At 43.4% G+C, this 27,838-nt stretch overlaps 2 protein-coding genes across 4 annotated transcripts in view; one reads left to right on the forward strand and one right to left on the reverse strand.

Annotated features, from left to right (window-relative positions):
* Positions 1-2,778: 2,778 nt before the first annotated feature.
* Positions 2,779-6,397, forward strand: FANCD2OS (FANCD2 opposite strand). The gene has a single exon (XM_088653430.1). The coding sequence runs from the start codon at positions 2,856-2,858 to the stop codon at positions 3,384-3,386; it is 531 nt and encodes a 176-aa protein (XP_088509556.1). The 5' UTR covers positions 2,779-2,855; the 3' UTR covers positions 3,387-6,397.
* A 586-nt stretch (positions 6,398-6,983) lies between these two features.
* Positions 6,984-27,838, reverse strand: part of BMPER (BMP binding endothelial regulator) — a 158,432-nt gene continuing 137,577 nt past the window's right edge. For all 3 annotated transcript variants that reach the window (XM_035128736.3, XM_035128737.3, XM_088653429.1), the window contains 2 exons: positions 11,949-12,079; positions 6,984-9,498 (listed from right to left, as the gene is read on the reverse strand). In XM_035128736.3, the coding sequence (XP_034984627.3) occupies positions 9,317-9,498; positions 11,949-12,079 (313 nt within the window). In that variant the 3' untranslated portion in view covers positions 6,984-9,316. The remainder of the gene's footprint in view (positions 9,499-11,948; positions 12,080-27,838) is intronic.

A 27,838-nucleotide genomic window follows, 5' to 3' on the forward strand; every position in this document is an offset into this window, starting at 1 on the left:
AGCAAATATTTCCATAAATATTTTAGGAATAGTGGCAATACTGCATTCTTTTGTGAAGACAGCCACTGCAATGTAATTTAAAGAAGAAGTAGACAATCCAGCCCAGGTTAGTACTCCAAAAGAATATTATATCCAAGATATATCTGAAAAGTATATTTCCCCCAGCTGTGTTCAATTTGAACAGATAGAAAGCAAACACATCTCACCAGCAAGCAAATAAGAAGCTGTTCGCAGTTGTGCTTGGAAACGTTTAAATGATAAGGATATAGATTAGTTTTTTCTTCCCTAAAAGCTTTGATAAAATACTGAAAGGCAGAGGTTGCACTTCTTGCAAAACTGTGGAGTTAATAATCTACGGATAAAAACATTTCAGCTCTAGCTAAAGTGAATGCATTTTTGTTAAGCCAGTGATTGAACCATTCTACTAGGGGGCAGAATTCAGCATCAAGAGATCAACGCTGTTTTGATTTAAAGAGGCAGATCTCTGAACTTGTCTTAAGCCCTCCGTGATCCCTTTCTCATAGGACTCGATTTCTCCTGCCCCTGAAGATCTATAGCAGGCATCCCCAAACTGCGGCCCTCCAGATGTTTTTGCCTACAACTCCCATGATCCCTAGCTAAGAGGACCAGTGGTCAGGGATGATGGGAATTGTAGTCCAAAACATCTGGAGGGCCGAAGTTTGGGGATGCCTGATCTATAGCCCTTGTAAGTCATTAGTCATGGTTAGACCCATGGGATTGTGCAGATTTCCAAGGACACAATCTCTTCAACATGCTCAACAGGCATTCGGGAACAGGCATTGCCTATCTCGACAATATCTTGTACATTCTCCAGTCAATATGCATGAATTTCAATAGGTCTTGGAGAATGTGTGTATCTTGTCTGCATTTTGTACATTCTCTGGCTATTATGCACAATCTCCTACTAGCCTTGGGATATGTATATACAGTAGCAATCGAAATTATTCACCTCCCATTGCACATCAGGTTTATTATAAAAATTGAGAGACTTTCAGCAGTTTGCAATGAGCAAATCGAACAAAGGCAATTGAAATAGCTCAACAGACATTGTGCCCGTGGCTGAGGACAACTGTTTGAACCCTTCTAATGGATTAAGAGTGGGGGAGGGGGTGGGAAGGGAAAGGAAAGGAAAAATGGTACGGGAAATTAAAAATTGGAAGGAGAGAATATAATGTATGTAAAAATTCTCGTACTTCAAGAAAAATCTTTTTTTAAAAAGAAGAAATGTTAAATGTCCTTTATTTCAAAATCTCATCCGGCACCATGATTGTGATAATAAGTGACAAGTTACATGTTTATGCCAGTGTAGAGACATGGATCCTATGGTGATTTCTGGCCAGTTTTGGCATCACATAATTTTGTACAGTATTGCCATATATAGCATAAGTGGCAACTTCCACATATTTGGGGGAAGCAGAAATGCAATAAGACACTAAAACTAGTTGGTACTACCTTCTAATCTACTTTGCTAATACTATTTTTCCAATATCAAATTAATATTAAAAATATACAGGTAGAGGGGCTGATTACACTGTTAAGGCAGCACTTCCTTTTCATATAAAACAAAGCTAAAAAATTAATGGGGGGGGGATTTTGGAGTTGAGGTGAAGTGCAAGCATACAGAGAAACATCTTTATGAACAGTAGCCAAACCACTTCTTATAGAAGACAAACTCCAAATGCCAAGTGACTCCTTTGAATATATTTCCAAAGAACTAATTTCCTTCCAAAGGGATAAGCACCATTTATTACAAACTGCAAATGAAAAATTAAACACTTTAGGCCGACTGTGTCATTTGTCTCATCTGAAACGGTGCCAGCTTCTTAGAAGTGTATTCATGCCCAACACATTTTCCTCCGTCTTAAGTGCCAGTAAAGTTCACCAAAGAAGCAAACTTTGCCAGACAAACTCCAACTGTCAGACTATACAGATTGGGGCCAGAGTACATCTCTTGAACAGAGATGAGAATTAAATATTGGCGTAGCATGGAAACAAACCCTGCCATAGGTTTTATCCACCCTGGATGTAAGAAGTAGGAGCATAGGAAGCTGTCATACCATGGGCGTGGCCAAAGTGGGGGGGAGGGGTTATGGAAACTGTAGTCCAACATATTGGAGGACACCCTGTCTTAGCGACTCTTCAGTTGATTTTTGTGTGGATGGAAAACTGCAGTGTACAGATAAAATATGAAATTAAAATCAAAATGGGCTGAATTAAGGAAACTCTTTCATGGATTTCACTTGGAAGGAAAAACTTGTGAGATTCATTTCCCTATAATTTTGGAATTAGTATCATCCAGAGGAGTTGTTATTTAACTCATTATTTATTAACTATATCTATAAGGCCACCCAATATTTGTTCTCTGGGAGCTTCACAAAAATAAAAAGAATGAAATGCAATTATTAAAAATGCAAAACAAAACAGATGTACGAAGAAACATTAATAATGGAACTGAGAACCCCAGATTATTAAAACAACAATAACCACAAGTTGCTTAAAAGTTCTTTACCGGGTACTGAAAAGCTAAGGAAAGCATCAGGTGAGCCTCTCTGGAGAGACCTGTTCCATCATAACTTTAGTACCAACACCAAGAAGATCCCCCGCCCCCCGCCTCGGTTCATTTAAATTTATTTTAATATCAGATGGTGAGGGAGGGATTCACAAGAAGAGCCATTCTGTGTGAGTCAAAGGGAGGAGCTTGTGGAACACTGGCTCAAGCCTTGGCATTCTGGAGTGAAGGATGGTCATAATGGGTTGCCGCGGGCGCCGGACTAAGGAAAGATGCAACAAGAGCCTGGGCAGAGCAGGGTGGCAGCGGCTGGGCAGCGCTGACCATGGCCAGCGGGTACCAGCTCTGGGCACCCTGGTCCCCCCTGGATGAGTCCCTGCAATGGCTGCGGGGTGCCGTGCCCAAGCCCAGCAGCACCAAGCACCCCTTTCGGGGAGGGCACAGTCCAGCCACTGCCACCGACCTGGAAGTGCAGCTTTGCTTCCAGGGGCTCAGCCTGGTGCTGGAGCCCAGTGCCAAGACAGGAGCTGGGCACCCACAACCCCCTGGAGTGGCTGGAGAGTCACGAGGATGCAGCGGAGCTGTGCACAAGCCCCAGGCCGTGCGGCTCACGGGGCTCGACTCAGTCTTTGGGCACCTTGTGACGGTACAGCCTCCGCACTGGACCGGCTCGCTGCGGGTTTCAGAGCGTTCTGCCTTCTGCCAAGTCATCAGTCCCCAGCAGCGCAGGCCTCATGGGCTCCGCGAACCACAAGTGCGCATGGCGATGGCTATGTGCCGTCAAATGCTGCGAGCCATCCTCCTGCTTTATGCTGCCTACAAGAAGTGTGCCTTTGCCCTGCAACATTCCCGCTAGGACAACCCTGCCTGGGGAAGGGCAGAGCTCAACGGGATCTTTGCCTGCCCATCCACAGATTCACCCATTCTCCTTCAGCAACATCAGTTCCATCTACCTGTGCCGCAGAATTCTCCACCATCGCCAAACTACTTTTTGCCCACCAAGAAGGAAACATTTACTTAACAGCTTAAGCCTGCAAGGAAAAGATCCAGAGTGGCACACAAACCTCAGATTGTTTGCGGAGAGATGAAACTAATCATTCAACATAGTAAAGAAAAGGATCATTTTTACCTACGCTGTGAACCTATTCCCTTGCAGCGTCTGGCTCACGAATTTGGGGGGAAATATAGTTAAGGCAATTAAAAAGAATGGAAGCCTTTATAAATAAATGGACCGAGATCATTGAAACTCAGATCAAACAAGTTTACATGCATCTTCAATGAGAGACAATCTTCAGAGACACAGACACTTGTACACCATTCAATGCAAAGGTAATTTTTCAAAACCTTCCTGCCTATCGTTTTCAACATGAACAGTAAAAATAACTGCATTACAAGATGGGGCCTATATAAAAAACAACAACAATATTTTCTATTTAAAAAAAAGGTAAAGGACACACATCTGCAAAGCGAAGAGACTGCACATTTTCGACAACAAAGAAACATTCTTATATTAATGAATGAAGCTGGAAAATAAATGTAAATTAAGCCAATTACATTTAAACCAACAATGACTAAAGGCCAATAATACAATAAAACTCAGATAGCATGGAAATGTATGGATTCCAAATGGAAGAAGTTTTGAGATTCTCTAAATGAAATCTTATTTCTCCAACCAATGAGCAAAATGTACCACTTTCCTGAACAGACATCTATATATTTGTCACCAAGATGAAATTACTGCATAGAAAACACTTTCCTGTGCTATGATTTTAAAACAATCATTATTTGTTTACACCAATGGATGAAGACTCCAGCAACTGGAAGTTTATTACACAAAGTTCAGACTTAAAGAACATAAACACAAATTATTATTTTTTTCCTGGTGGAAGAGCTTGGAAACACAAGCTTTATTATGACCACTGCCCTAAAAATCTTTGTTTTCAGAAAAAGCTTGAAAATGCAAGATTTAAAAATACAAAGCCACACAGTCACCAAATCATCTAATGATCACATTAAAGTGGTTTGAGCACTGAAATCTAAACTCATTGGGATCACTCTAATTTCATAGATACACAAAAATCACCTTAAAAAAAATCAAAAGGTGTTTTTGAAAACAATCTTCAACTCTGAAGAATTTCTATCTACAGAAATACTGTTATGCAGCATCCCAAAATGGAATTTAAATGATTGTTTTGATTAATTTATTCAATTTCCTGTCACCTCTGCCCACTTTACAACTGACGGGTGCATAATTAAAAATTATGGATTCAACCTGTAGAAAAAGGATCTGCCTCTCAGTGATTGGTGAGTGAGATTCCCTATTTGTTTAAGACAAATGGACGAAGACATTTAAAGTCAAAATGTGCTTCTTCTTTCCTTTCCTGGCATGACCTTGAAAGTGACTTTTATTCCCAATCTACTAATCAATGATTTCTCCATTTGCCAATAAGCAACTAAAAACCAACAAAGTTCTGAAGGAAATTAAGATAAATGTTGCCACTTCAAGGTTCTGGGCTCTGCGTGGGTTGTTGTTTCTTATATCTTAATATTTCTAAACGGACCAGCAGTTCTATAGTACAGTGTACCAAAATATTCTTGAGCTTAATTTCTGTTCAGACTATTCAGAGACGAGGAACTTTGCAGCTCATTGCACCTACAAGAACCGCCTTACACAGCTGAAAACCAGTGGCCCACATTTGAAGTCATAAAGAGCACCAGTCAGACTAACGTTGATTCCTCCATGAATAACTTAACCACATATAAAATTAGGATTCAATCAATAGCAAGGAGACATAGCCTATTGTAAAAGTGCTGGTTGGCTTTGCAAATGAAAGGCACTTTCAATTCACAATAAATATCTCTGCTGGCCTGCAAAAAAAACACTGAGAAGATAAAACACCATGGTTTGTCCACATGGTGGACAAGGCCTCGGGCATCCTGTGCTTTACACAATTTGCAGAAATCAATGTGAAATTATTTCAAGAATTATAAGTACACCATTCCTCTTGAGTAAAAGTCCCTCTTATCATTTGGCAAATGAACTTACCTTCAAAACAAAATGGGGATGCTATTGTTTGGTAAATGTCCTGTGTACAATTTGTTAATAGCTGATGAATATGAACTATAAAACTTGGAAGATTGCCTTGTACGATTCAAAAGGGTAGTCTGCATTTATTATCTGCTGAGATGAAGAACACATCAATAATTCGACTCAGGCAGTATTTTAAAGGAATTGCTAAATCTTTATCATCTGCCAGGTGATATTCACAGGTATCTTATCTGAATCAGTAAATGAAGATGAAGCCCAGTCACTGTGTTTAAAAACAATACACCATTGTATGCGTTGACTTTAAAACAAAAATAGCTGCAACCATTGGCTTACATGAAGTTCAGATCTTTGTAAGAATATTCAAAACAGAGACTTTACAAAGCCGTTCAAGTTGACAGAGATCAGATTATGCCTCACCATAAGCTAAGGAACCAACTCCAAGTAGTGAAATGTGTGAGATAAAAGAAGCTTACAAGCACATTCCTACAGCCTCTGTTGCCTTGAACCTAAACAAATAATAACTTTTTAAACCCAATGCCTTTATCCAAATAGGCGGGGCGACAAAGCGGATTTTCAATGCGGTATTAAAAATAGGCATTTTTAATACAGCTTGAAGCAATTCACCTTTGCCTTAACAGCATTTCAAAGGAAAGCCCTTCTGGTGGCTTTTATTTCTAGTAATGGAACCAGCTTTTGAAACATGTGACTTTACCTTGAAACATTCAAACTGAATTGTATGGATTTACATCTTGTTAACCTGATGCAGTTTATTTTAAGTGAAACTTGATGTTCAGAGAAAAAAAAATTAAAAACCCTTAAGGTCCAGTGTGGTCTGAAATTTATGTGGCATTTTCTTTCCCAGCGTCCAGATTAGTTTTCATTTCATTAGTCATTATTAAAATGTAAGGCCACATTAACTTGTCTTGGTGCCGGTGGCATACTATTAATGTAATTTTTTTAAAAAAATAAAATAAATAAATCATGAGGGCATTTGCAGACATCGGCAGGATATATACTCAGCTGTGCTTGTCTGCAACCAAACCAGAGTTCAATTTGCTCAGTGGAACACCTCTACACCTAAATCTTCTCTGGGGGGTTGGGAATATCCCCTGAATGACTCTGTGCTTCTGGTCCTACAAAGAAGCCACATTGCATCAACTTCCACGCTGCTAAAGTTGGGAAAGGCCCAAAAGTTTGCTTGCATCAGATTTCACATTTTATGCTCTGTGCTGGGACTTAATACATGCATGCCAGAAAAAAAAGCTCTTCTAGGTGTTGGGAAGAGAATCACAGGAAACCCCTTTTCCTTTATGAATTTCAAAACAGCAAATATGTTTATAATGAATCAAACCTCTGTTCCAACTCAAACAGGCATATTATTTAATGGTTATTTTTTTTTTTAAAAAAAAAAGTAAATTCCAAAATTGTTTATGAGATGAACTGAAAGCCTATGGTTAGGTCTTTGTCTGACGCAAATCTTTTTTGTTGCTTTAATATTTATTTTCCATGGCTATCAAACATAACATATACAGGTAGATGCATTTAAATATTTAAATAAGCACCTTTTGTTTTTCCTTTTTGTTACTCATCCTGTACAGTACAGAGGTGTTCTCTGTGATAAACAAAGTTCTTCCACTTTTTCTTTTTCCTTTTGAAAGGAAGCAAAACATTTGAGCATGAACAATAATCTTCCTATCTCAGCATGAACAACAATCTTCCCATCTCAGGTAGCAGGGAATAGCTATCACCTGGCACAAAACACGTTTGTGGGAAACGGCTGAGGAATTCTTAGGAATTGCAGCACAGTGAATATTTGAGTCTCTTGCTGCATGCGCTACGCATCCCTTTCTGTACATGTCTCGGCTGCTGTCTGGTCCAGAAGGACAAAAAGCTGAGCAGTGCAAGCAGGATTGATGGCTGTGTTCTATATCCACTGTTGGAGGCAACATGCTTCTGAATACCTGTTGCTGAAAACCACAAGGGAGAGAGCTGTTGCACACACACACACACCCAACTAGCTGGGCGTCCATTCAGCGAGGGGGCTGGGGGTGTGGTGGCCAGGCCAGGCTGGGTTCTGGGGCCCAGAGAACCTCAGTGGCAGGCAGGGTGTGGATTCCTGCTTGGGGGTGACTGGCTCGCGCCCCCTCAAAATCATGAGCCTCCCGGTCCTCCCCACACTACGTGCCTGGTGGTGGGGAACTACATCCTCTGCCCCCATGCATGTGGTTGGGTTCATTTAAATGTTACGCCAACTAAAGTGATGTTCAAGGAACCCCAGAACAAACCAGTGATGCATAATCTCCAAGCCCAGGGTTCTTTGCTAATTTAAGGTGCTCTTAACAATCACCCGAGGCTGGTCTGAGGTGGGAAACCTGAGTCATCCCTGGATAAATCCTAACTTCAGATAACACCTGTTTCTTATGTATCCGGAAATCGGAATCTAATAGTATCTTTATGTGGAAATCTTGTGGCCTTGGGAGACGCCATGGAAACTCGGAGGCGATGGCTCAGTGGGCGCCATCATGCCATCAAACACCTGCCTTATTTTAACAGAAACACTAATACGTAAACTTTATAGCAAAATAATATACATATAATAACTCATCCTTCTATGGTTTATATAAAGGTAAAGTTAAAGGTACCCCTGACCATTAGGTCCAGTCGTGGACGACTCGGGGGTTGCGGTGTCCATCTCGCGTTATTGGCCGACGAACCGGCATTTGTCCGCCGACAGCTTCTGGGTCATGTGGCCAGCATGACTAAGCCGCTTCTGGCGAACCAGAGCAGCGCATAGAAATGCCGTTTACCTTCCCGCTGTAGCGGTACCTATTTATCTACTTGCAGTTTAACGTGCTTTTGAACTGCTAGGTGGGCAGGAGCTGGAACCGAACAACGGGAGCTCACCCCCGCCGCGGGGATTCGAACCGCCGACCTTCTGATCGGCAAGCCCTAGGCTCTGTGGTTTAACCCACAGTGCCACCCATGTCCCATGGTTTATATAAATGATGCCTATTTTCATATGTGTGCGCACATGTATGTGTATGTGGGTATATATAGTTAAAACTAGGACTGATGCTACTATATCCCAGGGGCCTATATGCATTTCAGCCAATGCAGGTGGGACAGAGAAGTGAGGGGTGACCTGTTGCTTCAATGGGCATTGTATGGAATTGTTTATGCTATGGCTATTGTGTTGAGTATTTGATCATGTGGGCCTCATGTTACGGGGAGTGGCAGGTGCTGCTGCCATTTCTTTTGTCCTGCGATACCAAGGGTATGACCATTTATTTCTCTACACCTGCTCTCCCTGAACATGGTATTACACAATACACACACACACACACACACATAGGGGTGCCATCGGGGCCAGGATTTGGGGGCAGAAGTCCAGGATCACATGTAGCAGAATGAGCAGGTCTGGGTAACTTTTATAATTCAGAGAATATACATTACTATCAAAAGTAGGAGGGGAGGACCCGTAATCCTGGGAAGTCCAGAGTCTTAAAATTATCTTACCGCGCCTCTCTCTTTCTCTCTCTGTATCAACATACACTAGTGTTTATATATATATATCCATATACACATATAAATATATAGGCACACCTATTTCCCCCCACTCTTTGTGAGAGTGCTTTGCAAAATCTGCCAGCCAGCACTGAAAGTCCTTCATTGGCTGTGAGCTTAGAAAGGCTACCAAAAGCCACCAGTTACAATGTCCTTGTGGATAAAAGCAAATGTCACCGCTGTGGGCAGAGAATGGGTTTGATGCATCTTCCTTTGTGGTGGACTAAGTTCGCAGGGCAGTGGCAGCCTGCAATGCACGGTTTATTGCAGGGACCAATCTCGTTCCAGTTGTCGCATGTTTTCACGCATCCAGGACCGCAGGTATCATAGACTGCACCATGTTTACACTGGGTGGCTGGAAGATAATTCAAAGAAAGAGGAATTGTCATCGCTTAAAATTATACCCATGGGTTTTACCATATCCCATATCTTGTAATATTATGGCACACCAGTGCAGTGTTTCTTGTTGCAAATTCTCAGTGGAACATTTACTGTATGTGTCAAGGAAACAAGAGGAAATGCTTTAGAGGCCTCAGCTTGGAAACTGTCTAAGACAGGCACCCCCAAACTTTGGCCCTCCAGATGTTTTGGACTACAATTCCCATCATCCCTGACCACTGGTCCTATTAGCTAGGGATCATGTAGGCAAAAACATCTGGAGGGCCGCAGTTTGGGGATACCTGGTCTAAGAGATATGTGTCTAAGAGATATGAGAGTCAGATGTTCTTTTCTGCTTCTCAGAAGTTCGATGAATAGTTTTTTTAACACTGCATATAGCAGGGGTCGGCAAGGCTTACCTTGCCTGGGCCGGTTCACTCCGTGTGAGTGTGCGTGCCTGCGATTACCAGCATCTGCGCAAACACGATTTCCGGAGCCGCAAAAGCGAGTATCCACGTTGCGCTGGTTTAGCGCAGCACATGGGGACTTGCCAAACAGGCGGCTCGGTTCGGGGGCAGCTCAGGGGCCGGTAAAACAACCCCTGTGGGCCTGCAACAGGCAAAAGCAGTCTCCAAGTCTTCTTAAACTGCATGCCAAAAATCAACCTGCATATATTTTAGCATCATTTTTGTTCCTTCCAAAAGGGATATCTATATCTATTTTTTAATATAATTTTTATTGAATTTTCACTTTAAACAATAAACTATAATTTCCAACATACACCTACAAATCTCACTCCCTACCTCTCTGCTGAGCTTATGACTTCCCTCCATCCCACCAACAAGCTTCCCCTATATCTCACAGTTTAATCTTATATTATAAAGTCCATGTCCTAGGATTTATTTCAATCCTGCTAGTGTCTTGAAACTTCTAGTTATTATTTATATAGTCAATGAATTTACTCCAGTCTCTTTGGAATTTTAGTTCGTCCTATACATCTATATATATCTATATCTATATCTACCTACTGTATATCTCCCTAATTTACCTCAGAACTGGAATCAATCAACACCTTTTATCCCTTTCTTAATCATAATAAAAGTTAATGCAAAAACAGAAAACCAGAAAACAAAATTGATGACACTTAAACTGCTATGTTTTTAATTTTGCCATTATGAGTTCCAATTACAGTTAATCCGAAACTTCCAAATTTTGCCTTTCATTTACATTTTCTGATCCCAATTTATATTTTTAAAAATACGATCGTGTGCTACACTACCTTTCCCCCTTCTCTTTTCATATAAAGAAATTAGGCCCAAGGATTACTTTATAAAGCAATCTATGAGGCTTTGCAATGTCTCCATTCAATGCTCTTCCTCTCAAAGTTGTGTTTTATGTTACTGTTTCATGACCAAGATTTTATGTTTTAAGCAATTTGCTTCTAATTTTCTCTTACTTCCTAGGACTCTGTGGCAAAGGGAAGGTGGGGGACCAAAGGTGGGCAAACTACTCTGGAAGGAGCACAGCAGGTGGTCAAATTCCGCACCACTCTCCTACCCCACTTGAAGCTTCTGGGTGTTTTGCCCTGCTTGCCAGGAATGGCCCAAACCACATAAGGGGATGGGTACAGTGGGATAAATCTGTTCCATGCTCCACCAAAACTTTTTGGAGTACTTAATTGCAAGCACTTGGGTTTAAATGATTACTGGATTGCATGACTAGTCAGTTTAATGAATAAAATAGATGCAGATCAGCTGTGTTTTTCCACCACAGATTGCCATTCATTTCTCACTTCCTATGAAAGAAGATCAATTGCATCTGTGCTTCCACATGAGTGAGCAGGCAGTCTAGGAAATGCCAGTAATCAGCTAGAATATTTCACGATTACAGCCCTGTGATCCTTGCACTACTCACCCCTCTGTTCTTCCAGCAGGCTCAGACAAGTGAAATAGGTACCCGATGCAAAGTTTTACAACGGGCTTGTTAGTACAAAGTTGCTGGAATCTTGCTTGTCAGACACGCTTCCTGTATTCTCTCCAAAGAGCACAATGCATGCCGGCTGGCCACTGGATTTCAGCACCTGGGAACCATTTAGCCATCTCTGCTCTAACAGAGCTGCAATATTGTAAACTGCCAGATTGTGCATTTGGGGCAGAACTGTGTTGCAAGCCTGTTGCCTAAGGGCTATTTCGGCTAGGGGGGGTTGGGGAACCAGCTTTAGGGTGGGGGTGCTTAAACCTTTCCCTGCCCACCATTTCTCCACTCCGAATCAGCCCCTCATGCTGCAAAACTGCTGGTCCATGGGTTGGGTGAAGAGAGCGGGGAGAATTAAGTAGAGAAGCCGGAGCAAAAACCAGGTTTTGTTACATGGGCACAGTATGAAATGCACTTGCAGTTGCAAAGAAGCAATCAGTGTGTCTCACTTACCAGCACAATTTTGCTCAGGTTTCCAGTGAACTTTCAGACCTTCCCTTTGACAGGCTCTAGCATAGGCGAGAAAGGACTCACAGTAGCAGTTTTTATGAATAGGGCACTCACACATGTCTGTCACGCAGGACCTGTAGAGAATATTCCAAATAACAGGGTAGGGGGGAAGCGAATGAAAGACTGGGTTTAGTTTAGTTTGGGTTTTTTTTTTGCAACAACAACAACAAATTGTCACATTGGCTTGGCTTGGATCCTAGCAACTGTTATGAAGTACAGTATCCCTAAAATCCAGCTTTTGCAATGGTTGCCCATACCTGAGAAGCAAAACTCTGGTTTGGCCTAGAGAGGCTTTAGTCAGGGCAAGTTCAAGCAAGCTGACTTGCAACACCTCCTGTTAAACCCGTTGCTTGCTGTCGCCTCCACTGTAAATCTTTACCGTGCTCCCTTATCATTTGTAAATCGAAATGAAACAGCATCATATTTCTTCTGGAAGTGTTAAGCCAAGATATGGTGACCTAAAAGGTCACTCCCTCCTTCTGCCCAACAATAACTAATCAGTAAGTTTCAACAGCCCGAGGCTCCTGCCAGAAAAGCCCCAAAGTTATGCTAATCTCACCGCCTCCTTCACCAGGACAACAAAAAGAAAGATGTGTTTTTAGAAGCCATTTCCTATGGATTTAAGGCCAACTCTTCCTGGCAGGCACTGTTAAAAAACTTCTAATACCTGATGTCAGAGGCAGGTGCCAGGAGCAGGTCAGTAATAACTCACACAGCATCAGTGAAGTTAAATCTTTATTCAAAGAAACAAACAGCTCAGGAGGCAAGGCCTAGTGAGCACAGCGACTCTTCCTGGTAGATCTTGCCCCTATGTGGCAGTTGTGAGGACTGAAGGTCCACACATTCCCACAGTTGCGTAAGCCCCCTACTCCCCCAGGTCCATCCCAAGCAACCTGAGACTCCATCAATGCACCTGCCTTTGCTTCACCCTTTTCATACCCCTTCTAGTGCTGGGAGCCCAGTGGGAGAGGAGCTGGTCGTAACAGGAGGGGGGTACCCTTTGGCTTCTTCAGCAGCCTGCTTCATCTCTGCATCTTTGGCCTCCCTCCTCACCAGCCTCTGCTTCTGTCCCACCCTCTTCCTGTTCACTAAACCCTGTTACCTTTTCAGCTTCTGACACCTCCTCCTCCCAGTCTGCTCCCTCTTCTCTGACCACTCATTGTCATCCCACCACCAACCCCTTGGAAGTGAGCCTTCTTCCCTTGGGGGTTCCCCAGTTGGTGCTTCCACCACTCCTCTGCATCCAGGCAGTCTGTGACACCTGAACACTTTCAGGAAGACAGTCACATTTATAGTCTTTATTTTAATGTTTATGCCCAACTTGAGCATAAAAAGCGATGCTTTTCACTTTAGCCAATGCGAATATTTTGTGCAGAAACAACACGTCATCTCTCTCCATCCAACTTCTGCCCCATCTTTATCCCTTTCTGTTGCTGAAGAGGGACCCACAACTCTAGCACATCAAGTAGCCCCATCACAGAAATAAGGAAAGGTCGTGAAAAAGAAACTCTTCCTCTTTGGCAAAGCTACCAGCTGGCAAACATGCATCCTGCAATCTTCTGCTTTCAAGCCTGATCAGGTCCCTGTTTCTTGGGGAGACCTGCTCTTTCTTTCCCCTTTCTTCTGCTGCTTTCCCCTTTTTTCTGCTGCTTAAGCGGACTGAACTCTAGAGCTGAGGTTATAACTGAAGAGCATGTGCCCTTCCACTAGGCTGGAAGGGTTTGATTCTCCACCCCCACCCCCAATTATGAACCTCCCAACTATGAATGTTGTGCCATAAAGTAAGTGTAGAAAATTATACATGGCCTAAACAATGTTGGCAAATTGGGAAACTTCACTAATGCTGGTGTGTGTGTGTGTGTGTGTGTGTGTGTGTGTGTGTAAGGGCCACATTTAGAAACCAACACATCTTTTAAGAAACATTTCCATAGCAATAAGTGACAGGAGGTTTGAATTTACTGTACATGAAGAAAATATGCAGACATTGGCTCCCTCTAGTGTTCAATATGCAAAATGTTAGACAAGCCATTTCTCCCCAAAATTGTAGGTTTGCATCAAAACGTGTCAAATTTTCTAAAATGACAACATTTCAGTCGGGGGGGGGGGGCACGACATGCCAGCTGTACACCAATTTGTGAACATCATTCCACTATTTTGGTGCATGTATAAAGGTTGAGAAGCCATAGCTTTCCAAAGCATGTCTATATAAAGCAAAATAGATACGTTGTGAATTCAACACATATGACAATCCAAATTAAGTTTGCATACTTTTTTGTGTGCATAGGAGTGATGTCTGTGTAGTAAATCAATCACATCTGAAGCTGCTGGTGGAGCCAAGGATATATTCACAGAGACAAAGACAGGCCATGATAAGTGTCCCTATAAGGTTGTTTCAATTGAGAGTCCCTTTTCTCTGAAACAGGAAATGTCTGCAACAAAATCCAGGTCCATGAAACATCTCACTGCGTTTATTTCCTTGTAGATAGGCCACAAACCCATGCTGGATCAGGTTAAGGGTGGATCTGCGTCCCAATTTTGAAGGGCCATATGGTACAAGTGCCAATTGGGAGAGCATGAGACTCTTAAGTCTCAGGGTTGTGAGTTTGAGCCCCACTGGGCAAAAGATTTCTGCATTGCAGGGGGTTGGACTAGATGGCCCCTGCTGTCCCTTCCAGTTCTTCAATATTATGATTCTATGATTCCACATACAGTAAATATAGAAATGCAGACATCATTTGAAAGGTAGAAGAAACATAAAAAATTATCTTTCAGGAAAAAATGGGTTGCACTTAATTCTTTTTGCATACTTTAAATATTTCCCCCCTTTTTAGTAAGTTATCGTAACCTTGGATTCTGTCTCGCACTGGAGCAAATAAATACCAAATTGGTGAGGTATGCTGATTTATCCAAGACTGAAATCAGGCATTTGGAGGACAGCCTAGGATCAGCTTTAGACTATGGTTACCAGACTTTTTTTCCAATGAATCTGGGGACACTTTTTTTTTTAAAGCTGAGTAGCAACAGGGAGTCAGTAGTGGGGATGGAGAGGCAAAAGACCCTGGGCCCAAGCACACATGCATATCCCGAGCCTTCCCCAATGATCTGCCCCCTTCCCCCTTTGTTTTGACAGATTGGGGGAGGCTTGGGAGTCGCAGGCGGGTGGGCATTGCCCAGGAGGGGTGCAAAGGGTGCGGTTTCTCTGCCAGGCAAGGTGCAAAGCCCTTCTTTCGCACCCTGTGAAACATAAATGCACAGAGTTTTTTTTTTAAAAACTGGGCAATGGCCGGCGGCCGGGACTCCTGAGCCTCCCCAGATCAGTCAAAGCAAAGGGGGAAGGGGGCAGGAGATCTGTACCACCGGACATCCCCGGTTCCCTTTTGGCAGTGGCGGCAGCAGCGCCAGTCAGCAGCCTGGAGCCAGCCTGGTAACGCAGCTGGCTTCAGGAGCTGCTCGCTGCTCGCTGCCATGGCGCCTGCCATTTTTCCTCACCGGAAGTCCCCATATGATGTGTTGCGTACAAGACACATCACATGGGGACTTTCAGCGAGGAAAAATGGCGGGCGCCACGGCAGCAAGCAGCTCCTGAAGCCAGCCAGAGCCAACTGTGCTACCAAGCTGGCTCCGGGTTGCTGAGGCTGCCGCTGCCACATTTCCTGGGGACAGATTTGCAAATCTGGGGACATTCCAGGGACGGAATTTGTCCAGGGACAGATTTTCAAATCCGGGGACTGTCCCCAGGAACCGGGGACGTCTGGTAACCCTGCTTTAGACTCGCCATTGAGATCTATGCCACTAGAGACAGGGCCTTTTCAGTGGTGGGCCCAACTGTGTGAAACTGCCTCCTTAAAAGAGTTCAGATGGCCCCTACTTTTCTTCTGGCATTTGAACAAACACCAAAGACTTCATTTCAGGCTACTTTTACTAAAGGGTGGGGATTGTAGCTTTACTGATATATAATGAAATATTCACTACTGTTTCGGTTTTCATGAGGGCTACCTAGGAAGGAGGCACCCAAATCTTGAAAACAATCAAAACATTCCCAAAGCTCTGTTTGCTTCCGACAGTCAAAGCCTTTTCAGTGGCAAAGCGCAACGGGACAAGAGAGGCTGCTTTGCTTCCCCCTTCCCTGGCCTGTGGCTTTCCTAAGCAACACCCCCTCTCTGCAGCTGCTTTCGCCTTTTTGTCAACTTTCAGAGCCAGGCTGTGGAACTCATTGGATGTTGCGCTGATCACTCAGGCTCCCGTGTGGATGCAAGTTTGTCTCATCTGTGAAGAAGCGGTGATAACTGGGTGGATATAATCATAGCCCGTTGCACGGAGAAAGCCACGAAAAGCAAACACATCTGTCATCTGTGGGACACTCCCCTGCGTCAGGCAGCCCTGCATTGCTCCCACATCTTCAAAGCAAACCATATGACTACACTTCTTTAGCAACAGGCCTTTTCCACATTAAACTATGGAAAGTGTCCAAGTCCTGCAAGAGGTTAAAGAAAAGGAGCCCTTTGCTTCATTTAATTTTTTGCTGCTTCTTTTTTTTTATTTTAAGTGAATGCTGCTTTTGCTGTTGCTGCTGCCCTTACACAGTATCGAAAATGCAGATGTTTGGTGTCTTTTCATCAAACATCTGCAGTTCCTTTTACTTCGCAGTAAACAAGCGCTCCAAATCAATCACCCTAAGTGGGAATGCCTTTTGCGTTTCATATTAAGTGCTGCTCAGTTCACAAACTCAGCATGATGTAGTGCACACTGAAATGTGCAAGCTCTTCCAAGGCATGACACAGGGACATTCTAGAACGAAGCAGATGTCCCAAAGGCCTAAAATTGAAGTAGAAAGAAGTCTCTGCCCCAGGCCTCGCCATGAAACACTTACCCCAGTTAAGACAGTATCACCTGGCTGTTGCAATTGCGGGGGGGGGGGGTTCCTGGTGGGGGGGATTGGGGCAAAGAGTTGCCACATGAAAGGGAGAAGAATCATTCACCAAGTCTAGTGTCCTGTAAAGCGAGTGTCTAGAGGGAAAGTCCACTCACTGGAGAGGTGCAATCCAAGTTTTAGCGCTTGCCTCACCTAATTTAACAGTGAAGATATCCAAAATCTATTCGGCAGCCAAATTGGACACTGTCATAATCACATTTCAAGGCGCTCAAGTTTAATATTGTGACTCAAGACGGCGGGGTTTTGTTTTGCTTCGTACAAGAGGGAGCTCATTTTTCCACTCTGGAGAAGCAGCTGAAAGCTGAAATGCTCAACAACTTGGTTGATTCAGAGTTTTAGGGAATTTATTTCTCTGCTTAAATAGAGCAGGGCTTTCCCTTTTTGCCTCACAAGCAGAAATGGAATGGAGTATCCTGAAAATTAAGTGGCTGGCTATCTGGGACCTGAAGAAGAGCACTCCATGAAACAAGAGTGTTTTTTCTTAGTTGTCCAGCTATGGACATCACCTTCACTGTACTTCGAACTTTTTCAGACCATCATGTGTTGCTGCAGACGCAGCAGTAGTAACAGTGGTAAATGTTAAAGAATTCTGCAAGTTTTTTTTTTAAAAAAAAGTTTGGTGAATAAGGCTCCAAGTTTTCCACCCAAGATGTAAGCAAATACGCTATTTTGCAAGCTCCTATTTTGTAACTCAGCACATACCTTTTAACATTTTACGCAGAACAATGCTGTGTCATTAAAACCTTTCAACGTATCCTGTTAAAAATATAGAGGCATTTAAAAAAGCACCAGTGTGCTGTTATGTATATTTTTTGAATCTTTATGTGAAAATGGACTTCAAGCCAAATTTGCATTTTATAGATTCAACCAGCACCATACCACAATAATAAGATAAAATGAATAATGAAATATCCTGGAACGTTTTCTAAAACCACACAAAATAAAACTTTCAGGACTATGCGATCATAGTACCCACCTCAAAGAGCTTTCTTCATAATCCTACTTAAATCTGGAGCCATAGTTTTGAAGGCAATAAAAATCCCACTCATTTCCTCATAATATTCCTTATAAATTATCCTGATGAAGAACACCGTGGGCTCCCCCTTTGCTTTGCATTAGGAAGCCACATGGTATGTGAATCCTTTATATCAGGGACATCCAGCTCCCAATAGACTACGATCTGCTCACAGTATAAAAAGACTGGCAGTGATCTACCCAAAGTTGTGGAGCTTTTTTTAGGAAGCCAAAGTTGCTGCTTTTTTGTAAGGAGATCGCTGAGGGGCCAGAGGTCAACCAGGATCTACCAGTGAGACTCCTTCGGGTAGTGATAAAGCGGGATATCAAATCCAAACTCTTCTTCTTCTACCAGGAACACTCCGCGATCTACCACTAGATCACGATCCTTTCCTCCCAGCTGCCACCTACTGCCAACCGCCAGGGTTAATTCTCCAGTATGTCTTGGGAATGACACTACAGTGTGATACGGCATTGTTGAGGGACATTCAGGAGGAGGAGATGACAGTCTTCACCAGTAGCCCCCAATCCCTCTCCCCTAACAGAATGCCATTTGGAACAATGCTATCATGTAAGATAACATTGTTCCATGGGCATTGTTGTTGTTGTTTAGTCGTTTAGTCGTGTCCGACTCTTCGTGACCCCATGGACCATAGCACGCCAGGCACTCCTGTCTTGCACTGCCTCCCGTAGTTTGGTCAAACTCATGTTCGTAGCTTCGAGAACACTGTCCAACCATCTCGTCCTCTGTCGTCCCCTTCTCCTTGTGCCCTCCATCTTTCCCAACATCAGAGTCTTTTCCAAGGATTCTTCTCTTCTCATGAGGTGGCCAAAGTATTGGAGCCTCAGCTTCACGATCTGTCCTTCCAGGGAGCACTCAGGGCTGATTTCCTTAAGAATTGATAGGTTTGATCTTCTAGCAGTCCATGGGACTCTCAAGAGTCTCCTCCAGCACCATAATTCAAAAGCATCAATTCTTCGGCGATCAGCCTTCTTTATGGTCCAGCTCTCACTTCCATACATCACTATGGGCATAATCAATGTCAACTTCAGGAATTGGAGAGCCTTTGGGCAAGACCTTCTCCATGGGGCGCCTTTCTCAAGGAGTCTGCTTCCTCACTGTGGCAGAAGTTCTTGTCACTGGACCCATCTTTGGTGTGTGGGCCCTTGGCAGAGGCTTTATCATGCCAACTCTTTACACCAGCCCTAGACATTGTGTTTAATTCAACATGATGATCTGTGCTATTGAGCATTTGAGAGTGGCACTTGAGGTTGGTTTCCCCCCCCCCCTTCTCTCAAAATTCACCACCCAAAACGCAAAATAACCCCTCACTTTTGTTGCCCCACAAATGGAGCAGAGAAATAGGGTGAAATCGGCTCAGTCCTAGATGAAGTATTAGCCAATCGTTCAGAAAGTATCAGTCTAAGAAAGGATGGTCTGTAAGCATCCATAACATCCCACTAAGGCACTGTGAGATGTGGGGTGTATAGTTCAATTGGCAATTCAGGCTCTGATGAATCAAAGCAATGCCTAACCTGTGGGCTGGTCTCGTATTAACTCCTAGCTGTGTACTGTTCCATGAACTGCCATGGCTGTTTTGCTTCAAGGACTTGGAGTTATAGTTCTTCTGTAAATACTAAAGCAGTATCTGCAGACAGTGGGGCTTTCGTGCAGCTTGTATTTGGGTTTCAAGTTCATACCAGGCATACTTGGAAAATAAGGCTAGAAATAAATTCTCCCAGTGTACACCAGAAGGGACTCATTAAGACTATTTGGAACGGAGTTAAGAATGCAAAGCACATGCCTTAATGTCTCTCAGAGAACAGACCGACAGTTGTGTACTATGCACATATGTTAGCCTTTTTCATGGAAGTGGTCCCATTAATTTCAGTATTACCACTGCAAACAAGGTTTGGCCCTACAAAGCCATCCACAGTCTGGATGCAGGAGTTGTGCAGAGTTGTAGCTCTGCAAGGTGAGGCTTACTGCAAAGAGATTACGTATTGGAAACTGAACTGTAGGAGGGGTACGGCTGATATGAGGCCTTTTAATCACACCCCATTGCACATGCCCCGCAGCTGCTCGGTGTTCACACCCAACCGGCCCTGATATGAGGCAGTCACTGGTGCTGGGTAACTGAAGGCATCAAGAAACACTGGTGCCATCTTGCAGGGACTCAAGGCTATAGTGGATCCTCCTGAAAAATGTTATGTACAGGAACACAGAGATTCTTCCTGAGCACCACCACCCAGCTCTGCACAAAAGATGGAACTGCAGAGAGATGAAGCATACTAGAGAAGAAGCTAGGCCTGAATGGGTCAAGTATAACTTTCTGGCCCAAATAATGGCTTCCATGTCAGGCTTACTTGCTCATCATCTAAAATTGGCAGTGCACTTGCAAATCCACTTACTCTAGCCACTTTGAAGCTCTTTTTTAAAAATAAATTAAAAAAACACATTTCTTCTATTTTTAATGGATGAATTAACATTTTAATTAATAAATGTTCCTGCTGTGCTCTGTACTTTTAAAGGGAAGAAAAAACGCGGACAGCCCACCAGACTATGGTGAAAAAGGAAAAGACTGAAATCCCTCTTTAAACCTATACATGTCAAATGCACTGGGAAGTCAGTGGGTGCTGGGTAGGAAAAACACAATATAGTGAGTATGTCTGCAATTAATTCACCTAATAGCAAAAATATTTCACAAATAAATATTGGGTAAAGATAATCACTACTGCAATATCTTTTTCTAAGGGATGGACAACAGTGTAAAAATTTCATCAGAATGAAGCAGAGGGAGAATTGGGATGCCAGGCCCCTCCATCAGCACAAGATCCATTTGGTTCCTCCTCTCCCAGAACTGTTTACAGTACATTCAAACTGATTATATAAAAAACAATTACGTTGATTTAAGAATTGGCGCTAGCTTGCTTGCTTGCTTTCCTCTTCGTTTCTCACCCTCTTCCTCCTTTTGTGTTGTGTCTTTAAGACTGTAATCCTATGGGGCAGGGACTGTCTTGTTTTTATGACCTTATGTCAACTGCTCTGGGAGCCTTTTTGGCTGAGGAACCAGGAGGCAAAGCTTTATGTTTTTTAAGGGAAGAAAAAGGGATTTGACCTCATGCAAGCTGAAGAGCATGGTAAAAATGCTTTAAATAAATAAAGTGACACATTCATGAAGAGCAGTCAAGAGTGTGCTTAAGTCTCATTGAAACTAATATGGGTTTAGTGCACAGTTAAATACTCTATTCCCCTGAACCTGAAGGCACACAGACCTAACTTTCTTTGGACTAAGCCTCAAGAGTATATTTCATTCATTCTGCACAGACCATTTGCGTTCAAATTTTGAACCAATGCCGCATGTGAATATGAGAGCAAGCCCGTACCATTTTTAAAGACAGGTGTCACACCTGGGCCAGGTAAAACCCAAAAAACCACGTGTTCCAGAACTCACAAATCAGACGAAAGTGCATGCTGAGAAAAGAACCAGGTTGCAAACCAGCGCCCTCTAGCAGTGGCTACACTGGTACTGCACCTATAAACATAGCTGCCAAGTTTTCCCTTTTCTCACGAGGAAGCCTATTCAGCATAAGGGAATTTCCCTTAAAAAAGGGGATAACTTGGCAGCTATGCCTATAAAACCTTTCCACTCAACAGCACCTAGGCCAAAGCCTTTACAGACTAGGCCGAATGGACGTACTGAGTCCCCTGGGTGGGGGTTGGGAGGAGGAGGGGACGGGATAGGTCAGGACACGGTGGACCAGTCACAGGGTTTAGCCAGGGATGGGGGAGGAGGGGTCATGATACATCATGGGTCGGGACATGGTGGGGGGAACCACAGGAATAAGCCGGGGGGGGGGGAGGGGATGGGATATGTCATGGATCGGCACAGGGTGGGAGGAATCACAGGGATACGCCTGTGTAAACAGAACACGCGTAAAACAGAGGGACTCTGAAGGTCAGGGGAGTCTGAAGGGGGACTCTGAGCCTCCATTTAACAGACTGAGCCACAGCAACGTGTGGCAGGGCCAGCTAGTATAATAATAATAATAATAATAATAATAATAATAATAATAATAATAATAAAGAGAACATATATATAAGAAATGGTTCGCCCTCCCCCAAAGAATATTACAAGTGATGTCATCATAAATGTCTTGGTGAGGGCAGATAGAACAACAAAATGCCCCATAAAGTTAAGCTATAATTTACAAGTACTATCTATTAAATAGTACAGATCGTGGGGACAGATAAATAGGACAAATCGTGAAGCTGAGGCTCCAATACTTTGGCAACCTCATGAGAAGAGAAGACTCCCTGGAAAAGACCCTGATGTTGGGAAAGATTGAGGGCACTAGGAGAAGGGGACGACAGAGGACGAGATGGTTGGACAGTGTTCTCGAAGCTATGAACATGAGTCTGATCAAACTGCGGGAGGCAGTGGAAAACAGGAGTGCCTGGCGTGCTATGGTCCATGGGGTCACGAAGAGTCGGACACGACTAAACAACAACAACATCTATTAAATGTCTGTTATCTGTACTCCTATTTCATACACCTGTATCCAAGTGCATGTATTTACTTGCCAGAAAGGCCGCAGATATAACAGAATTCTAAAAAGTGCTTTCAGTACCCTCCTCCACAGTAACGTGAAACTCCTCTTGCAGAATTAAATACCGTGTAGAGAATTTTGCACAATTCAATTATTTTTTCCACCTGAGACTAATTTTTAGAAGGCTATTTTGGAAGCTTAAAAAAAACACTATAATGTAAACTTTGCAGGAGAAGGTCTTTTCTGCAAGCAAACATGGAACATTTTAATGATTTAATTAAATCAGTGCACGCCCCTGTATGGAGGACAGTCTTATTTTTGTCAACTAAGAGTAGCTTGTTTTAGTTTTATCTTAATTGTAATCTTAAATTTGTTTCAAGTCAAGCCAGACTAGGCTCCAGAATGGTAAGATATTCCTGAGCAAAAATAAAAAACGGCCATATGGATACAAAACCGAGATACTCAAAAACCTTTGTGCAGCATAAGCCTAAGTGTGTTTATGCAGAAGGAAGCCCTGCTGTGCTCAATGGGTTTCGTGCCCGAGTCTCTGTGTTCAGGATTGCAGCTTTAAACATTTACATAGCTTTCTGTCTAATGATTCATATGCCCCGAAGATGTAGAGATGCTAAAATAGTCAAATGTAAACAATACATTTGGCTTTCCCCTATTCTTTTGCCCTTATTGTGTACCGAGAGAGGAAATGAGTCACAAGTTATCGTAGTGCTAATACTCTATACATTAAATGGTAAACAGTACCGTACATTTGACGGATCGTATGGCAAGAGTCTATCCTCATCAGCTGATTCCGTTCCATCTGAAAAACACTGTGTTTTGTTTTTAAGCCATGAATTTTCAATCTTGCTGACAGCTTATTGTGTGTGTGCCTCTCGACCCTGGTGCAGTCTGTGGGTCGACAATTATTACTATTATTATTATTATTAATTAAATTTCTACACTGCCCTTCATCCAATAATCACAGAGCAGTTTACAATACGAGAACACAAAATACATGCCATAATAATGAACAAAAACAATAACCCCACAACCACAATATTCATTATTTTTATTATTATGTGCACCCACTACAACTCGTACCATTGTGGCGGCTTGGAAAAAAGATACGGTCACACACTTTGCTGAGTGAGACAAGACAGCCAGAAGGAGCAGAAAGGATCAAACCACGCACAGCCACTGGCGGAGGAAGAGGGGGCGGGGGACATAGCTGTCAAGTTCTCCCTTTTCTAAAGGAAAATTCCATTATGCTGAATAGGCTTCCTCGCGAGAAAAGGGAAAACTTGACAGCTATGGCGGGGGAGTGTGCCGCCCCTGTCACCACGATCCCGCTGGGGTGCCATCACGGCTGCGTCCCACCCCGTGCTGGGTGCCACGACACGCAGGCAGCGCGCTACGCTCCCAGGACGTGCACCAGCCATGCCCGCGCCTGCTTTCCACCCCCGGTGCCAGAGTGTGAAGCTCCGCCACTGCACACAGCACCAATGGCACGAGATATAGTTTTTTCAAAACATAAGTAGCTGCTGTGGGGGTCGGGGGGGTGTCAGGGTAGCAGTGCTTAGGGAGGCTGCTCCTATCCCAACACAATCCTGATGAAATTCACCCCACTGAAGCTGCTATTAGCTCTTGGAAATCCCTGTCAGTACAAATGGGAACAACAGCAGCTGGAGAGGAGTATTTCTTTGGTCAGGTGTGCTGCAAAGGGTTAATGCCCCCTCCCATAGCCCTGCTCCTGCTCTCCCATGTACCCCAGCAATGGCCATTTATGTTTTCTAAAGCACATTTTGTTGTTTACCACTAAATAGGTACACAGGGAGGGGGGAGCAGCTACCTTTTTCTCTGCACAGTTACGCAGGAAGGGAGGGGCACAAATCATTATGCACCACCACTTTCAGAAGCTTTTTGCCAGTTGTTTAAAAACAAACAAACAAAAAACAGAGAAGACGTGGATCACTTGTAAGTTCTTCCAAAACAATTTAAGTCTATTGAAAGCATGTGGGACCTTCAAAAAATAATAAATAAATCCACATGGACTTGGGAGTGAATGGACCTGCAAGGGACACAGGCTGGATCTAGACTGTTTCTTCCACCTCTATCTTCCAGTCAGGCAAAAGAAGAATGTCCTTTATGAAGGTACAATCTGTCTCTGTTGCACTGCAGTCACACTCGAGGAGGTATTTTTTTCCTGGCTTACAGTATCTTGTTATGAGAAAAAAAGAGAGAGTCCCTGCTACGAATCACACGTAACTGCACAGAAAAACAGCTGCATTTGGCTTCCCAACTTTTTTTATTTAAGGGAAAATATATTTCCTACATACACATACATCTCTTTCATCCTATCGCTCCAAATTTAAAACAAACAGAAGTACTGGTAGAAAACCTGGAACCGCTCAACAATGCATTTCCAATGAAATGCAAAATGGGGGCCTGGAGCAGGAACAGTAAACTCAGGAGAAGTTATCTTCAGCTTCTGCTGATGATTCACTGTATATATTTCCTAGGAGGTCCTGCGATATAATAATAAACACTCTCACTAGTTGAGAACTCTTTGCATTCTTAAAAGTCTCCACAACATGATGGACTAACAAAGATTCTTCCTTTAGGGGGCTGCAAAACGTTGAATAAGACATTTGGCTGGGGTGGGATCAATTTAAGAAATAGCCTGTTGTTTGGGGCCAGCAATATGAAGGAAGGGGGGGGAACACTGTGGTCTGTAGAGCTCACACCTCCGCTCAGTTTTCCCTCAAGAACTGTAATGTTTATAGGCCGCCTCTGCTTTTCTGGTAGGGAGGAGGAATGGGATTCTACCAATTCATTAAAGGTTAGTTTCGATGGCATATTTTTTTTCACCTCCAAAGCAAGGAATATCAGTATCAGAAATGCTTTGTCAGAAGCCGGAGCCCATGCAAAATTTTGAAAGAAATGACCGTTCCCCTTATAAAAGGGGTGTGCATTTTGTGCGGTCGCGCGCAGCCGCCTGGGATCCCCAGGACAGCACTCAGCAGTTCGGAAGCTGGCACCACCTTCCCGGGCTGGATACCTGTGGTCTCCGCCCACACAGCCAGCTGTCCAATCCAGATGGGGGAGGTGTTGCCGGGGGGGGCGGGTTGGCCAGGTAGGAGGAGGTAACCATACAGTGCACACAGCAGAAGGAGAGACATACCTGGGAAGCATCCGACGGCTCCAGAGCTTTCCCACCCTTCACTCCCAAAATTAATGCTTACATTACAGGTTAACCTTTTTCTTCCGCAGGCGAACACGCACGCAGGCACTGCTATGACAAGGCCGCTGTTGAAGGGCCGGAAAGGAATTTCCCTGCATTGGCAGGTTTCGCCTTTCCCGTAGCAATTCGTCACAACTTTGGCGGTTGCAGGCCTTGGGCGGAATCCTTTAGTCATTTACCAACATGGGGGGCGTGGGGGAGGTGACCCCCCACCCCCATTGCGGCGGCGATACCAGGGTTCCCGTAAAGGGGTCTTGGGGGGGCATTGACCCTACGCCCAGAGGTCGTCATTGCCCTCCCCCTCCAGCAGCAGCGAAAAAGGGGGGTGGGCTATCTGCTTGAACATATGTTCTCCAGAGCTAGCCCAACCCCCACATATGCTGGATAAACCTGAAATTACCCAGATTCCCAGCTGGGGACTGGGAAGGATAAACGCCCAATGCCTGAGTCAAGGTCTCCCTACATCTGAATCTTAATAAAGTTGTGGCCGATTTTAATCCCATAGAACGTTGTCTGGTGTTGTTATTCCACTCGGGAGCTGCCTGGGGTGTTGGGGGGGACTCCGCCTGACCGCGCAAATAATGCATAGAGAAAAATAAGGGCTGATTCCAAAGTGACCATTCCCTGCCCCCCTCTTAAGATAGCCATGGAGGAATATGCATGGAACATTTGACAGATGTATTATAACCTGTGTACATTTCTTGCATTTTTTGTAGGAGGTGTGCATGATACCTCCTATAATCAAAGACTGAGAGGGCAAAATTGCTTGGAAGAAAGAAGCTAAAAGGGCATCAGTGAAGCTCTGGTTTTACAGTGAAGCTGTAAAATTTATCAGAGGGCTTTCACTCAGCTCCCTTTTGAATTTTTCATTGAATTCTGCCTGAAGTGAAACCACGTGAGAAGTATTTGCAAAGGAGTATTTGGGGAGAGGCATATGGGTCGGCAATGGACAAACAAAAACAGCCAGGTGTGCTCAGCATGAACACAGACCAAAGATGGATGCTAGTGTCTGCACTGGGTGTGCCTGGGCCAGCTGCACCTACACAACAGTGACCCAGATTCTTCACTGCCTTGCCGTAGCTGTGTGGAGCCTCCCTGAGTGGCAGATGACTCTTGCTATATTTCAGAGCTCTTCAGAGCTGAGTTGAATGAACCTGCTCACTCCCAAAAAAGAAGTGTGACCAATTACTACCCCTTTTAGATCTGTCTCCACAAATACCCGGAAAAAACTCACTGAAAATAAGCCAACAATGATTATTGAGCCCAGTCTGTCTTGCACAAATAACTACTTTTGGTTCCCCTACATGGGGATCATGACAGAAGAGGAGCATACATGTGATGGTCTTGGTACAAATTTTGGGAAGAGGTAACGAAGGAAATTTCTGAAATAATAGGTGCACCAGTTCCTTTAAACCTCACACGATGTCTTTTATCAAATTTTGATGTGTCAAATATGGATTTAGTATGTAAACCACTTATAATTTTTTCTGTTAGTAGCTGCTCATTTGGCCATAATGCTGTTGGGTTTTCCTTTAAATATTTGGTTCAATTAAGTAATGTTTATGCTCATCTCTGATAAAGTGATTTACAAATTAAGCATATCTCAGGGTGCAGCAAAACCTATACATTTTGTCTCTTATCTGGTGGCCATGGTTTATTTATATGATAGGATAATTATGGAAATATGTCTTTATTTGGTATTCATAACATTTGTTTTGCATTCTTTCCCTACCAGGTCGCTTTTTGTTGCAAGATCTAATTTACTGCATAGCACTGTGTTTTATAAGGTAATGGTTATGGACCCTGGCTTTGTTAGTTTTCTATACTGCTTTTTCCTCTTTTGATATATTTAATTAATTTCATATTTCTTACTGGATTGTTATTTGAACTTCAAAATAAAGTCTCTAGTCTTGATTTTTTCAAAAAACTGTTAATGTGTAATTGTTGTTTAAAAAATTGCTTGGGGTGGTGGGTAGCAAATGGACTGATTATAGAGTTAACAAGGGGGCGTGGCTTGGTAGCAGACACTATCCTTTGTAGATATAAGTTCTCTTGCTTCTCTGACAATTCTAGTTAGAGGTGTTCTGACAACTCTAGTTA

Source organism: Zootoca vivipara, chromosome 11, assembly GCF_965207765.1.
Source record: "Zootoca vivipara chromosome 11, rZooViv2.hap1.1, whole genome shotgun sequence".
Taxonomy (NCBI): Eukaryota; Metazoa; Chordata; class Lepidosauria; order Squamata; family Lacertidae; genus Zootoca; species Zootoca vivipara.